Source organism: Myotis yumanensis, unplaced genomic scaffold (genome assembly GCF_028538775.1).
Source record: "Myotis yumanensis isolate MYYU_CA2020_CCGP unplaced genomic scaffold, mMyoYum1.0.hap1 SCAF_18, whole genome shotgun sequence".
Taxonomy (NCBI): domain Eukaryota; kingdom Metazoa; phylum Chordata; class Mammalia; order Chiroptera; family Vespertilionidae; genus Myotis; species Myotis yumanensis.
Genome location: NW_027223769.1, coordinates 24,541,437 through 24,553,637, shown reverse-complemented (window position 1 = coordinate 24,553,637; position 12,201 = coordinate 24,541,437). Strand labels below are relative to the sequence as shown.

Sequence of the window (12,201 nt, the reverse complement as noted above, 5' to 3'; positions counted from 1 at the left end):
ACCCCGTGACCCCGCCTCCCCAGCTGTTGGCTATGAGGTTGTTACTTCGCCTTCTCTTCTTAAGGGAGGCAACCAGTTTCCCCATCCTGAGCCCAGAAGGAAGGCGGAGGTCCACCACGGATGGTCTCTCCAGGTGGTTGGCTCCCATCTGCTGGCTCCTGCTGGGCGCCACTAGCCTGGCCGCGGCCTTTTTCACAGCACTGTACAGCCTGGAACTGAGCAGGGACCAGGCCACCAGCTGGCTCATCTCTATGATCTTATCGGTGCTTCAGAACGTCTTCATCATCCAGCCAGTGAAGGTACGTGGTGACGGGCTGCCCGCATGGAGGAGCCGCTGCAGTTGCGGGGCGCTTAGGAAACTGAGGTCCGTGGGTGCCGCCCACGCTGCCCAATGGTCAGACAACTGGGCAAAAAAAAGACAGCCCCCAAACAGAGATGGGGAGAGTGAAATTATAAGGAATGTGTGTGGAGTAGTCCCAGAAAAGCTAACAAGAACTGATAGACTAGTAGAAATATAATGGAGAAAGACTGGGAGTTTCAGGGGGGAAGTAAAAATGTTAATTGAGAACAAACTATTCAGGGGGAAAAGTACTTTTTAAAAACGTTTAATTAAAGAAAATGTCAAAACCACACAGAAGTGTGTAGAGAATAGTGTAGTGATTCCTAAAGTTGCTTCAACTAGCTTCAACCGTTACCAATTTATGGCCAATCTTGTTTCGTCTATTTTGAGGGGAAAATAGCGCCAGACTTCACATTTTATCTGTAAATATTTGCCTGACTATTTCTAAAAGATAAGGACTCTTTTTAAAAAATATAAACCCTTATCACACCTAAATAAATTAGCAATAATTTCTTAATATCCACACAACAATATGAATGTACTAACACTACTAAACTATACACTTTAAGAAGGTTAAGGTGGCAGGTTGCTTATGTGTATTTTACCACAATTTTTAAAAAATGCAGTGTTCAGATTTTACCAGTTGTCTCATAAATTTTTCTGTTTAATTTAAATCAAGATCCATGTGTAGTTAGTTGCTGTGTCTACTTACTTTTAATACTTACCTACAGCGCCCCCCGCCGCCGTGTTCTTGCTATTTCTCTCTCTGTATTTGTTGAAGAAAGCAGGTGTGTGTCCTGTCCAGTTTCCAGGATCTGGGGCAGGGGTCCTCAAACTACGGCCCGTGGGCCACATGCAAATACAAATATTGTATTTGTTCCCGTTTTGTTTTTTTACTTCAAAATAAGATATGTGCAGTGTGCATAGGAATTTGTTCATAGTTTTTTTTAAAACTATAGTCCGGCCCTCCAACGGTCTGAGGGACAGTGAACTGGCCCCCTGTTTAAAAAGTTTGAGGACCCCTGATCTGGGGTCTCAGTGGCAGGATTGCCTCCGCTCTCAGGTGGCCCGAGCTCCCCCAGCAGACCTGGGAGCTTTAAAACTCTTCATGCCCAGGCCTCACTCCAGGCCAATTACATCGTGATTTCTAGAGCTGGGCTTCCCGGCCCCACGCGTTTACAGTTCCCAGGTGACTGCAATGCACGGCCGCTCTTGAGACCCACTGATCATTGAAGAGGGGCCGAGTACACGGAGTAGGTGGATGACCTGATTTTCAGGTGACACCTGCTTGAATACAGGCAGTCCTGACTTTGCACTGTTTCGATGCTCATTAATTTCAGTTACCAGGGTTTGGTTAAATAACAGTTCCCAGCACTGCAGTTCAACCTCATGGTATGTCGGCTGAGTGAGTGCATCAAAGTACCAGCTGCTGCTGGCTCTTCCGCGGAGAATTTGGTGGCACCCGTGGTTGGTCCTTCCTCCCAGTCTAGTCCACTAGGGGGCGACTTTAAGTCTGCAGAGCGGACACACCCAGAATTGCTGCCTCAAATCCATTCAACTCCAAAAGTAGACGCAGAAAGGACCTCAGAGCCTAGACCTCAGGCCAGGCCCTGGCCCACCTTGTCCACCCTGGGGAGCCCAGGCAGAGCAGAATGGACTCGCCTGCAGGCAGGCCAGCCTGGGAGGGGGAGGCATCACCCGCACAATTCTTCCCAGTAATTAAGGTGGGGCAGAGGCACAGGATTTTGAACCCGTCCTTTATTCTCCTGAGGACTGAGCACTTCCCCCCCCCCCACCCCCGTGGAAATTTAAGGAGTGGGGAATACTTAAGGTCGTACTAAGATTCCATGACTTCTTTAGCAAAACTGGGATTTAATCCTTGGAATTTTTAAAAGCGTGGCTTCTCCGGTTAGCTCCTCACAGTTCTTCCAAAGACAGTGACTGAATGACCGACACACATCACAAACCACTGAGTAGTTTAACTTCCCTAGCCAAGCAGATGATGGACTGCAGGCAGAAATACAAGTAGTGGCTTTATCGGGTCACTTCCTGGTCCCCGTGATTATGCAGAAGTAATACGAAATTATTCGATTCTCAGTTCTCCATAAATATGTCCAAATTCAATTGAAAATGTATTAATGCTCCCCTTCACGTTTACGTAATGATGTCACCGTGTTGGATCCTGTAACCTGCTCATTGGTTTCTCCCGTGACTTGCCGTCTAGGTGGTCTTCCTCTCGCTGTTCTTGTCGCTGGTCCTGAACAGGGTGCCCTGCCTTAGCAAAGAGAAGGATCAGCAGACGAAGAGGATCCTGGCACTCTCGGGTAACTCCAGCAGTTCTCACTACTATTCTGACTTGGCGGAGAGCAGATTGTATCAGAACAGCAGAGTCCTCGCCGCCTCACTGACTCAGACACATGTCCCCTTAGAGGGTCTTGTCTAACAATACACATCATGGGTCCCTCCCTCAGTCGTCACCCTCTCCCTCAGAGCTTCCCTCTCACCGAATCCTAGGCCGCCTCAATCTCTCCTCACTCCAGCCCCACAGCTATTTCCAGCTGCTCCCCACCGGCTCTGAATGCCGGCACGTGTTTCAAATTAACATCCCAAACAAGTATTTGCCCCACAAAGCCGCTTCTTTACTATATTGTCTCATCTCCTTTAAGAGCATCACCATTCTCTCAAAATGTCAGCGTAATTCTGAATTCCCCTCTCGCTCCTCAATTCAGCCATCATGCCTACGGGAGTCTGCCCTGAAACTGACCAGCGCCTCCTGTCACATGGATGAACCTCACAAACACAATGGTGGCAGGAAAGCAACCTGCAGGAAAATTAACACGGGGTTTAATCGTGCAGAACAAAGCATGTCTTGTCTAGAGGACTGCCTGTAATGAAGAAACCTCAGGAGAGGGTTTACCGTCTGCAGGAAGGAAGTGATGCCACCACAAGGTGCTGGCGGTCACTGACCTGGGGTGAGCAGTGGACATGCAGCTCAGGAGCAGCACCCCATTCCTTATGAAGTCAAGGACGTTAGTAAGCGAACTATACACTGCCTGTACAGTCCTCATTTCATTTATTCATGCTCCTGAATTGCTGCTCCCTCTGCCTAAATGACTTATTTCTGCCTTGTCCTCAGCCTTGTCCATCAGAAGAGTTCTAGCTAATACTTCAAAACAAATATCAAATGTCACCTCCTCTGACTCCCACAGGGATATCTAATTTCTCATTCTTCAGTGATTCCCCCAGCACTGGGCGCATACATGGTGCCAAGTTTTATGTCATATTCTAATTCATTCACCCTCCCCCACTCACCTTTCTCTTCCATCCCTCCCTCCCCCCATCCTTATGCAACATATATATTAATGTACATGCTTATATGTGTAGGGTAAATAATGTACAATTATGTATATTATATACTATGTATCACTCATGTATTATATATGTGGCATATAGTTTAATGGGTGTATTTGTAAAATATTTCAATATTGGCATAATACATAAAATTAATTCCACTTCTCTCATAGAGGGAGTAGTTTAAGGGAGTATTTTCAGTAGAATTTCAGCTTTGGGCACTGACATAGGAACTTGAGCCTCTTCCTCGAGTTACTTCCCTTCTCTGGTCTACAAGACCAGGGTGGTACATATACTACAAAGACTTCATTTTAAGAGTTGCTCCCAGTAATATTTGTGAGGGCGTTAGTACAAGAATAAGGAAAAAGCATAGAACGGGTGCTGGTTGGCCAACGATGGAAAGTGGGTGTTCAACTGGTTGTCCCGATCATGTTAGTGTTAATAGGTCTGCTGCTGGTGGTCGGGTAGGCATTGGCTGAGGGCTAGGAGTGCTGTGCTTAGTTGTTTTGAGGTATGAAGTATTGAGATAGTGGCATTGAACCGAGAGGATTGGGGCTAGACTGTGTCCTGGTTTGTTGGAATGGATGGTAGGATCACATAGGCAGGTAGGAACTGCCACACTGGCTTGCTGTGGGGGAGGGTTTGAGGGTTGGCTGGGTGTAGTTATCTGGTCTCCTGGGAGGTCAGGTGAAAAGAGACCTAATGTTAATGTTAAAATTAGGAGCGACAGGCTGAGGATCTTTGATGGTGTAGCAGGGGTGGAATGGAATTCTGTCTGTCAGATGGGATTCCTGTTGGGTTATTGGATCCTGTTTCATGTGAAGGAATAGATGTCCAATTACTAGAGCTGAGATGAGAGTAAATGGAAGGATGAAGTGGAAGGCAAAGAATCGGGTGAGGGCGGCTTTATCAGCCGAGAATCCTCCCCAGATTCCCTCAGCCAGGCTGGTTCGAATGTCAGGCATTGCTGAGATTTGTGATGATGGTTGCCCCTCAGAAAGATACTTGATCTCATGGTAGTACACAACCCATAACTGTTGTTGCTGTTACAGTAAATAGTAAAATGATTCTGATATCCCAGGTCTCTGTGAGTACATAAGATTTGTAATACAGAGCTTGTCCCACGTGTAGAAATAGGCAGTAAAAATATGAATGAGCCCTGGCCAGTGTGGCTCAGTTGGTTGAGCATCGTCCCATGCACCACAAGGGTCATGGGTTCGATTCCCCATCGGGGCACATACCCAGGTTGCAGGTTTGAACCCCAGTCAGAGTAGGAAGCAACCGATCGATGTTTCTCTCCCTTCCTCTCTAAAATCAAACTTTTTAAAATGAATGCTCCGTTGGCATGTAGATATTGGGTAATTCAGCCATAGTTTACATCCTGGCAGATGCTGTTGCGAAAGAGAAAGCAGAGACTGTCTAACGTGAGGTATAGAGCCAGAAGCCCTGTGAGGATTTGCTGGGCAGGCAGATGCCTGGAAGGGATGTGGAGTTTCATCAATGAGTGAGTTGTTGATCATTTTAATCAGTGGGTGGGATTTTTGGATATTGGTCATTACTGTTTTATAGTTCAAATACAGTGATGATTTTTCATGTCATTGGTCCTGGATAGATTCCATGTAAGAATAATGATTGACATAATGTACTTTAAGTAGTTTTTGTGATTAGTTTTGTGGGATTTTCTTCAAAACACTCACCAGTTTATGGAGGACTTGAGTCGATTGGGTGTGGAGGGGGTGGTTGTGGGACTGTGATGAATTTTGATGGGTCTTCTTTAGGCTTGGAACTATTTTCAATTGATTTGTGGGAAATGTTGGGAGTCTTTGGTTTTACAACAGCTGTGGCTACTGAACAATATCCCAAAGTGTGAGTTTCTAATAAAACTGTCCTGGGAGCATTTGCCTCTGGTTTAATTAGAGAAGTTATATTAATTTTATGTGAACTAAAAATGAGGAGGTGGAGGTTGTATTTAAGATTAATGGGCCAGGGGGCTGGGCTGTTCGTGACACTGGGGATGCTGGATTTTTCAGAGAAGCTGTGGGTACTACGGCTTTCTATAGTTATATAGTTGACTTGTAGTCAAAGGAAAGGTTACTGGTCGATCCTTGCTTACTGGAGTCCTTATTATAGAAATTACTTGTGGAAACTATAATGTGGCTTAGTGTCAGTGTAATCAGAAAAAATAGAAGTATAATTTGACTAGGCCTTTTTGGTTGCATGGTAGTGGAGCTTTTATTTGGAACTGGGAGGTCAGTTTTGGTAAAACATTTTCTAATCAGATTAGGTTGAGCAGTAGTGGTGCTGACTCTTGGTTCATTTTGCTGATAACGTTCATTAATGGTGAGAGGTGGTAGCTGATAGTTGGAAACTACCCAAGAAGGTTAGAGAATTTGAATAGGTTTGAAGGATAATTAAATTTTAGATGCTGTGTCATAAGGTTGAGTTCAAGTACAAGAACAAAACCTAGTGCAGTTACTGAGGGCTGTCAGTTTCAAATGATAAGATGCAGTTACCTGTGGAATAGTTGTTGGGGTAAAACTGTTGGAAATAAAGAAAGCAGCCAAGATGCTTCTCATGAAGACACATTTAATAGAACGTGTTGGGAGGCTTATTTGTATTAAGGCAGCGGTTCTCAACCTGTGAGCCGAGACCCCTTTGGCGGTCGAACGACCCTTTCACAGGGGTCGCCTAAGACCATCCTGCATATCAGATATTTACATTACAATTCATAACAGCAACATTACAGTTATGAAGTAGCAACGAAAATAATTTTATGGTTGGGTCACAACATGAGAACTGTATTTAAAGGGCCAGAAGGTTGAGAACTACTGTTAAGGTTAGAGGAGGAGCGCGTGGTTGTGCTAGGACAGAGATGACTGAGGACTGCAGAGGCTGCTAAGGAAGGGGCACGAGGGGAGTCAGCAGGGCTCGGGCGTAGCCTCCTGCCCACCTGGGTTGTGAGGTGCAGGATGACTCTTCAGCTCCCACCTGACAGCCTGCACTCGCTGCCTCCCTGCGGCATGCGTGTTAGGTTTGGACGACTAGGTCCTTGGAGAAGAATCCTGTGAGGAAAGGCCTGCCCATAAGTGCGAGGCTTCCGTAATGGGTGCGGTGCTGGGGAAGGAAGGGTGACGTGATCAATAGGCTGCCAATTTTGTCTTCAGGTTATGATTAATAACGCTCCCAGAACTAAGGATGCGTGTGTGCCGATGTGGTTAATGCTGATGGTCACTATTCTTAGGCCGGATTGGCTTGAGGTAGAAAAGGCGACAGTGATTTCAGTTCCGTTGTGAGTGAGCGCAGCTTGCTGTGATCACGTGGTAATGGCTCCTGGGCATGATCTTGTTCGGATGAGCTCAGTTTTCTGTTAATGGTGAATCAGGTTAGTAGGAAGATGCCTGCTGTGACTGCTGTACTTGGGTGGCTGGAGCAGGGCTGACAGTGCGGGACCTTCTACAGTGGAAGGCAGTCGTGGGTGACGTCCGAATTGAGTGGATTTTCCCGTTGCAGCTAGGAGGAGCCCAGCCAGTGGGAAAGTAGTATTGCTGAGGTTGAGTAAAAAGATCAGTTGAAGATCTTTAGGAGTCAAAATTGAACAAGAATCACGCCATCGACACAGTAAATCCGATGTCTCTGATGCAGTTACATACGACTGCAGTGTTTGCGTCTGTTCGACCATCATCTCATTGGTTAGTAGGAATGATGTCATTCCCCTCCTTCTCATCTAATGACTAGTCGAAAAAGATTGTTAGTGGGGCATAAGATTAATAGTATGAGCCGTATAAGGAGGTATTTACAAAATTGGCTAATGATAGGATCTGAGAGTGTATATCATGCTGAGAATTCTGTGATTGAGCTCAGGAGTAGTGGCTACTGGTGTAAATACAGGGTGTCCCCCAAAAATGTACATGCACTTTGAGTGATTATAAAGTCAGTGTTGCCCTAACCAGTTTGGCTCAGTGGGTAGAGTGTCTGCCTGCGGACTCAAGGGTCCCAGGTTCGGTTCCGGTCAAGGGCATGTACCTTGGTTGCGGGCACATCCCCAGTAGGGGGTGTGCAGGAGGCAGCTGATTGATGTTTCTCTCTCATTGATGTTTCTAACTCTCAATCCCTCTCCCTTCCTCTCTGTAAAAAAATCAATAAAATATATATATTTTTTTAAAGTCAGTGTTTATGAGCATCAGCCTATGAACCAGGAGGTCATGGTTCAATGACCAGTCAGGGCACATGCATGGGTTGCGGGCTGGATTCCCGGTGGGGGTCATGTGGGAGGCGGCCCATCAATGATTCTCTCCCATCATTGATGTTTCTGTCTCTCTCCCTCTCCCTTCCTCTCTGAAATCAAAATAAATATTAAAAGTAAAGTCAGTGTTTAACATACATTTTCAGAATCTAAAGAAACCTCCAGAAATGAATAATTTTTTGTCAATGCCTATTTTTATTTTTATGTTATTTTTATTTTTTTTATTTGAGAGGAATGAAGAGAGAGCGAGACATCAATGATGAGAGAGAATCATTGATTGGCCACCTCCAGAATGCACCCCACTGGAGATCCAGCCCACAACCCGGCATGTGCCCCAACCGGTAATCAAACCATGACCTCCCGGTTCATAGGCGACACTCACCACTGAGCCACGCTGGCCGGGTGCTCAATGCCTGTTTTTAAACGAATGACCATTCTGGTCTAGGCATTGCTGATAATGAGAAGCAATAGTCACAGACGTCAAGAATCATTTCATTCAGTATTTGTGTGCCCTCAATTTATCGACTGTTGCGGGTTTTGTACCATAAACTTTATCGTTTATGTATTCCCATTAAAAAAAGTCTAGTGGCACTTTAGGATAAATTTTCTTTGTTCAAAGCTTAGTCTGGGTTCACCCATTATTTCAAATCAGTTAAACCTGAAAAGGAGTGAGTTATCAGCTGTTAAAGTGTGTACACATTTTTGAGGGACACCCTATGTTACTGGGAAGTAGTCTAGCTTAAGGTTAAGTGTTGTTTTTAGAGTTTGAATAGTTATTCAGAGTCAATTTGAGATGGTTCTTTCTTGGCCCAATTGGATAAATTTTGTTGGATTCGACTAGTGATAAGTGTATGAAATTGTAGTTTGTACATAGCGAGGACACATCTGGCTTTCATAGGTATTAGAGGTGGTTGCTGCGATTGGTAGGATTAGTAAAGTAGAGAAATTAGTATTGAGGAAGCAAATAGAAATCACTACTTTTATTTGGAGTTGCACTAATTTTTTAGTTTCTAAGACCAATGGATAACTCCCATAAAGGCCATACTGATATATGTGGAGGCAGGAATTAGCAGTTCTTGCATATTCTTTCAGTAAATAAGTATTTTTAGTTTATTATGTCCTCATGAAGCCATATAGTACAAGGTTCCCAAAATTATTTCAGGGTAGGTGGGTGGGAGGAGGGGCAGCGAGTGTACTGTTAGGGTGTTTCCTCATGTGAGGATGGTTTAATGTTGTTTCTGTGATGCGTTTTCCTCGTTTTAATTAGTATGTAGGGGGGACAGAGGGCGGTAATAACGATGTCAGCTCCTGTAAGGGTGATAGGTACATTAGACCATGAGACTGTTGATTATAACTACGAGGAATTCTCCAGTTAAAATAACTGTTGGGGGTAAAGCTGGATTAGTAAGATTTGCTAGCAGTCATCGTGCTACTATTGGTGGAAGAATTGTTTGTAGGCCATGAGCTAAAGTTATAGTTTGGCTGTGAATTCGTTCATAATTTGAGTTTGCCGGGGGAGTAGTACTGAGGAGGTGAGGCCGTGTGCGATTAGCAGGGCAGGGCTCCTACTATATGGCTTCCCGGGTTTGAATAAGGGTGGCTGCAATTACTAGTGCTGTGTGGTTGGTGGAAGATATGATTTTAAGTCTGTCTGGTGTAGAGAACTGGGTATGATTGCGTCTCATAAGGACTGGGAAGGAGTATGCTGTAACTTTGTCAGGAGTGTTAGCATTACTGGGCTGGGAGCATTATAGCACCCTAGTGTAGGTAATACAGTTGCAAGAACTACAGAGCCAGCAATGGGACTTCTCCGTGTACTTTTTGGTCATAAGTAGAGGCCATAGAGAGGCCTTTTTACTGTAAATGCTAAGACTGTGCGTGAGAGTCATAGAAAAGTATTAGATCAAGAAGTAGGCAGAGGCTGAATTCAGTATTAGGAATGGCTAGTAGGAATGTAAGGATCACAGCCCGTGTGGCTCAGTGGTTGAGCATCAACCTATGAACCAGGAGGTCACGGTTCAATTCCTGGTCAGGGCACATGTTCGGGTTGCAGGCTCAATCCCCCGTAGGGGGCGTGCAGGAGGCAGCTGATCAATGATCTCTCTCATCATTGATGTTTCTATCTCTCTCTCCCTCTCTGAAATCAATAAAAATATATAAAAAGTAAAGAGCCTATAGGTTTTGCATATGGATTAGTGCAACGAGGAGTGGAAGTGACCCCACAGTGGGTGAAATGGGAAGTAAAGTCCTGCCTTCAGTCGTCTGTTAGACTTCCTCAGCCAGTGAGGATGAGGGTAGCACTAGCGCTGCTTCAAATAGACTGTAAAATAGGATTAGCTCTGCAGTGGTGAACATTATCACTAGGAACGTTGGCCGCGTGTCCTGGAATTGCCGGCGATGCAGAATCTCGGACTTCACCCCAGAACCTGCACTTAACAAAACTGTGAATGTTAAAGTTTGAGAAGCACCCTGGGGTGTGCTCCCAACATGTGCCCCACTGGCTAGAACTGTTTGTTTCTAGTCCAAGATAAGCACAGAAATGGAGTAAGCAAGTTAGAAACTTTTATAGCAACTGAGCAGACTTAACTTCAGGCTGAAAACCAATTTTATAGGCTAAGAAGTCCATCATGGTAGCAGGAGCATCTCCTTAGGGGTTTTCTTTGTTTCTTCAACATTTAACAGGAGGTACTCGTAATAGATGCTCAACAAACACCGATGAACAATTGCTTAACAAAACATAACATTTCTTGGCCTATATTTGAATTTCTGACAGCAAAATGTCCTCCATCATCGCCTGGTTCAAGAGATAAGAGGAACCCCGTCTATGTAGCGCCAGCTATGAACAGTCCAGTTACGCGCCCAGAAAGAACCTTGAAAGAGAAGCAGCTCTTCAAGCTGACGGGGGAGATTTTCGGTATGGAGGTGGGGCGTGTCGATGCCGCAGCACAGTGCCCAGCGAGGACGGGGGCGGGGATAAATGGGAACTAGGGGAGGGTAAGGGCATTTTAAGGCGTTCATTTCTGGGCTCCGGAAAACAGGGTGGTGGGTAAACAGGGACTCCTGAAGTCTGGAGATCTCACTGAGTGCTTGCGTAAGTCACTTTCTCTACCTACGGAACGTAAGACCAAAACTGGATCCACCTCCTTCACAGGGTGGAGGGAGAACGGATGTGCTCTCAAAATGGGTATCCTGTCCTGCCTGGAGCTGTTACCCAGCTGCTTCCCTGACCCCAAGGAGAGAGATGTTTCCACTGTGCCTTCCCTTCTTGTGAACACGGGGGAGGGGGGGGGGGGGGGGGGGGAGGAGGCTTTAGTTTTAAGAACTAAAATACAAAAATTGTATGTGGGATTTTATGTATCGTAAGTAAAATTTCTAATTAGTGGCAGAATGATTCTTGGAAGGGATATATATATAGATATAATCACTAACAGCCAAATGTTTTTGCTTATGTTTACAATTATTAGGTTAAACCATGTGAAATTGTCAATTTTTTTTTTTTACTGCTTTTGGCCTGTGGAAGTGTATTGTAGACTTAGAAAACATGAAGAAAAAGCTGTAGAGGCTGTCTAAGCTAAAGGCTCAGTGATGGTTGTGTTCTCTGCAATAGCACAAATCCTCTTCCTGGTCCTGTTGATGACCGCGGTCCACTCCTCGCAGAACCCCAGCCGCTTCCACCTCCATCGGGCTCTCAGGAAGAGCTTTTCTCACGGCTTCTCGGAGATCAGCCTTCTGCAGCACTTCTACCCCTGGGCCAGGCACACCCTCCTTCCCAACCTGTACGGGGATCACAGAGGTAAGGACACAGTCCTGGGCCCAGCCACGCAACTGTGGGGTTCAGTTACTTTCCCAGACACCCCACCATGACGTGCTGGACACGGGAGAAAGGTCAGCTACCTTTTCCACATGGCTGCACCCATGAGGGGGAAAGTGCGGCACCCCAAGGATTCCACTCCCTGGACCTCATCTGAGCAGGTTCAGGGTTATGTCTCTCCAGTCAAGGGTGATCAGGCCCCTGGGGTGGATCCCCACTGGTGAGTCTCACAAGAGGCTGATATGAGTGAGGATTTATTCACTCATAGCAGGGGTTGGGAACCTCCTTTCTGCCCAGGGCCATTGGGATATTTACAACATTCGCGGGCAATTCAAAATTATCACCTTAAAAATTAGCCTGCTGTTTGGTTAAATATCTAATTAACTCACCCCTAATGCCTTGGCAGCACCAGACAAATGATTTTGAGGGCCTGATGTGGCCTGCTGGCTGGACGTT

General features: G+C 45.6%; 1 protein-coding gene across 5 annotated transcripts in view; it reads left to right on the top strand.

Annotated features, from left to right (window-relative positions):
* The window catches only part of PKD1L3 (polycystin 1 like 3, transient receptor potential channel interacting), a 70,031-nt gene that overhangs the window by 41,553 nt on the left and 16,277 nt on the right, over positions 1–12,201 (top strand). For all 5 annotated transcript variants that reach the window (XM_070398285.1, XM_070398287.1, XM_070398286.1 and 2 more), the window contains 4 exons: positions 65–299; positions 2,565–2,664; positions 10,708–10,848; positions 11,542–11,727. In XM_070398285.1, the coding sequence (XP_070254386.1) occupies positions 65–299; positions 2,565–2,664; positions 10,708–10,848; positions 11,542–11,727 (662 nt within the window). The remainder of the gene's footprint in view (positions 1–64; positions 300–2,564; positions 2,665–10,707; positions 10,849–11,541; positions 11,728–12,201) is intronic.